Source organism: Charadrius vociferus, unplaced genomic scaffold (genome assembly GCF_000708025.1).
Source record: "Charadrius vociferus isolate BGI_N301 unplaced genomic scaffold, ASM70802v2 scaffold273, whole genome shotgun sequence".
In the NCBI taxonomy this organism is placed as follows: Eukaryota; Metazoa; Chordata; class Aves; order Charadriiformes; family Charadriidae; genus Charadrius; species Charadrius vociferus.
The window spans coordinates 678,339-680,980 of NW_009647750.1; the positions used below are offsets into that span (position 1 = coordinate 678,339).

The window sequence follows — 2,642 nt, forward strand, 5'->3', positions numbered from 1 at the left end:
GGGGGAGGGGGGTGGGTAGTTTTGGGGTGCTGTGGGGGAGGACAGGCACCCCCGGGTCTCGGCAGACCCTCTGCCTGGGGGGAAGGAAGGGGTGACGGTGTCACCTGGAGCGGGGGACACCTTCCAGGTGGCCAGAGCGGGGGGAGGCGGCCAGAGTTTGTCACCTGGAGCATGTTCGACACCAGAGGTGGATGGCTGGAGCGGGGCGTGAGGGAGGTGGTACGTTAGCGAAGAGGCGGCAGGTGGGGGGCAACGAGGGGATGTTGAGCGTTGTCATCAGCGGCAGCTTCCCGACGTACGGCCTGCGCACTGCTCCGCTCTCGCACGGCGTTGGGGACTCGCGTGTGCCTGCATCCATAGGTTGCTCTTGCGGTATTTTCGGGTACTTGTGGGACTTCTCTACCCGTTTCTCCGGCTCGGAGAGTCTCTTGCCACGAACTGCAAAGCCACATCTTGTGACTTGTTTATTCTAGCTCTTCCACGGACGCACGCGACAAGTTAACATCAGTCAGGTGGTGGTTTCCTTTTGTAGAGAAGAAAGGCGCATCAGTACCGTGAAATCATTTCTTTCTTTCATTTTTTGTATTGCAACCCCTTACCTCATTATTGTTTTGTGAGATGAGCGTGTTCGGGAGCTGACTGTGCTGTCTAAACAGTTGCGCCGAAACAAAACTGTAAATTCACGGAGTACGAAGATTTTCTGTATTTTATTCTGAAATTGGAGCTCCTCAAAGCATGCAGCCTCTGAACAGCCTTTGCTAGTTGTATCTTAATGCTTTGAATATAGAAAAATGTGATGTATTTATGATGCTTTTATCTGAAGGGGAAGTTGTAAATGCAGGTGGCATGAGACCTTTTAATTGTATTTCTGTAGTGAACAGCCATTTGTTTTGCAGGTGATAGTGTCTGTGTATGTGAGCATGTGTTCATAGGTTCTGGGAGCTCTTTCTTATGAAAACCCCTTTTTAGTGACCAGGACGTGCTAGGTATTTTCTCTGTATCCGTATGTGTATGTAAATATAAATATACACATACATATATTTGAGATGATTAGTGTTAGAGCAGCAGTGCCTTTCCACTGCCTGCTGCATTTAGCGTGTTCGGGGTGGTTGCAGTGGAGCAGAGCGTGCTTGCGACTAACTGTTACTACCAGCTGGCAGCCTGATCCAACAAGTTTATTTTGCCTTTTCTGCAATGACCTTACAGTTAAGGACCTCAGACAAACTGCTGTTTTGCAAGCATAGTCTCCCTTTCCTTCCAAGATGGCTGTAATCCATTTTTATTGTCCACAGAGAGATCACGTTTGCATCAGAAATACAAGTCTTTTTTTTTTTTTTTTTTGAAAGGGGAACAACGAGAAAACACAAGAGAAAGGAATGACTTTCCATCCCAAGGCAGTTGGAGAAGTTTCCATTTTGCCGTATTGCTGGGTCTAATTACTCCTGAAGAGCTTTCAGTGGAGCACTGGGTTAAGGGGGTGATGGGTGTGTGCCTCCCTTTGCAGCACTGGCAGCCCTAAAACATCCTGTTTTGAAGATACTTCTGATGTTTATTTGTGTGTCTTGCTGGGTGATTCGAAGTATTTCCTATGGCCGTGCTCAGTGTGGAGACACCCAGGCAAATACCTGGGGTTTCTCTCTACCTAACGTTGTGTTCTGCCTGGAATCTAGCAGTTGGAGCTGCAAGCCAGAGATTGTCAGTGTCAGATGATGTCTTTTTTTCCACTGGCTTCAGTAGGTGTTGTATAATTAACAAGGAGGCACTTCAAGTCTCTTCTGTCTTCTCTATTGAATCAATAATATAGTATTGATGCAATTAGTAATCTTTGCTTAGTTAGAAACAGCAGCGGGTGACAAATATTTTGCAAAGTTATCTTACTTGAGTCAATATTTTCTATAATTTGTGCCCCCAACAGTGTTTTTATTTTATATGCAATAACAAAAGCCTAAAAAAATTATTACACCCACTCTAAAGCTGGCCATTTTCATTAGTCATTTTCCATCTCATTTCAACTATATAGTGTGATTTCCAAGCGCTTAATATTGTATATGTCTCCAGAGTTATAGATTACTGTTTTTCTTTCACTTGGGATTTCAAAGTAGGTGCAACATTGCCTACTGCTCCAGCAGGTCTTGAGAGAGCATCTTCCCAAATAAATGCAGAGCTGAATTGCTAGAAAGAGGAGCAGAGGCCAGGCTTTAGTTTAGTATGCGGTCTTTAGTCTTGATGTTCTGTGGAAGCAGAACTGATAAAATGTGGTGCACAAGCTCCCCTGGCACATCCCAAGGCAAGAGCCTGTAATCTGACAATGAAAACAATCATGCTTGAGCTTAGGAGACCCTAAGGGACGATCCAGAGTTTTTATTCCTCTCTTTGAAGCGTGGCAGCATGTCAGGAATTCAGAGGCTTCGGTCATAGCACTTTCTGATGCTCAAATGCAGGAGGATCGGTCTACACTACGGTATTGCCAAAACTGCATGCCAAAACAATTTCTCCAGTATAATTTCATTGAGGCTATACTACCAAACTAATTCATCCAAATTATCTTTTGTTTCTATAGGTTTCCCATTCTCCTAGTAGTGGTTCTAACGTGTATGTCTCAATGGCAGCCTCAGAAGCATTTGATGACATTTTGGACGCTC

At 45.0% G+C, this 2,642-nt stretch overlaps 1 protein-coding gene across 1 annotated transcript in view; it reads left to right on the plus strand.

Moving 5' to 3' along the window:
* The first annotated feature begins 191 nt into the window (after positions 1-191).
* NIPA1 (non imprinted in Prader-Willi/Angelman syndrome 1) overlaps positions 192-2,642 on the plus strand; it is a 10,048-nt gene continuing 7,597 nt past the window's right edge. Inside the window, exon 1 of the mRNA XM_009882114.1 lies at positions 192-372. Within this exon, the coding sequence (XP_009880416.1) occupies positions 192-372 (181 nt within the window). The remainder of the gene's footprint in view (positions 373-2,642) is intronic.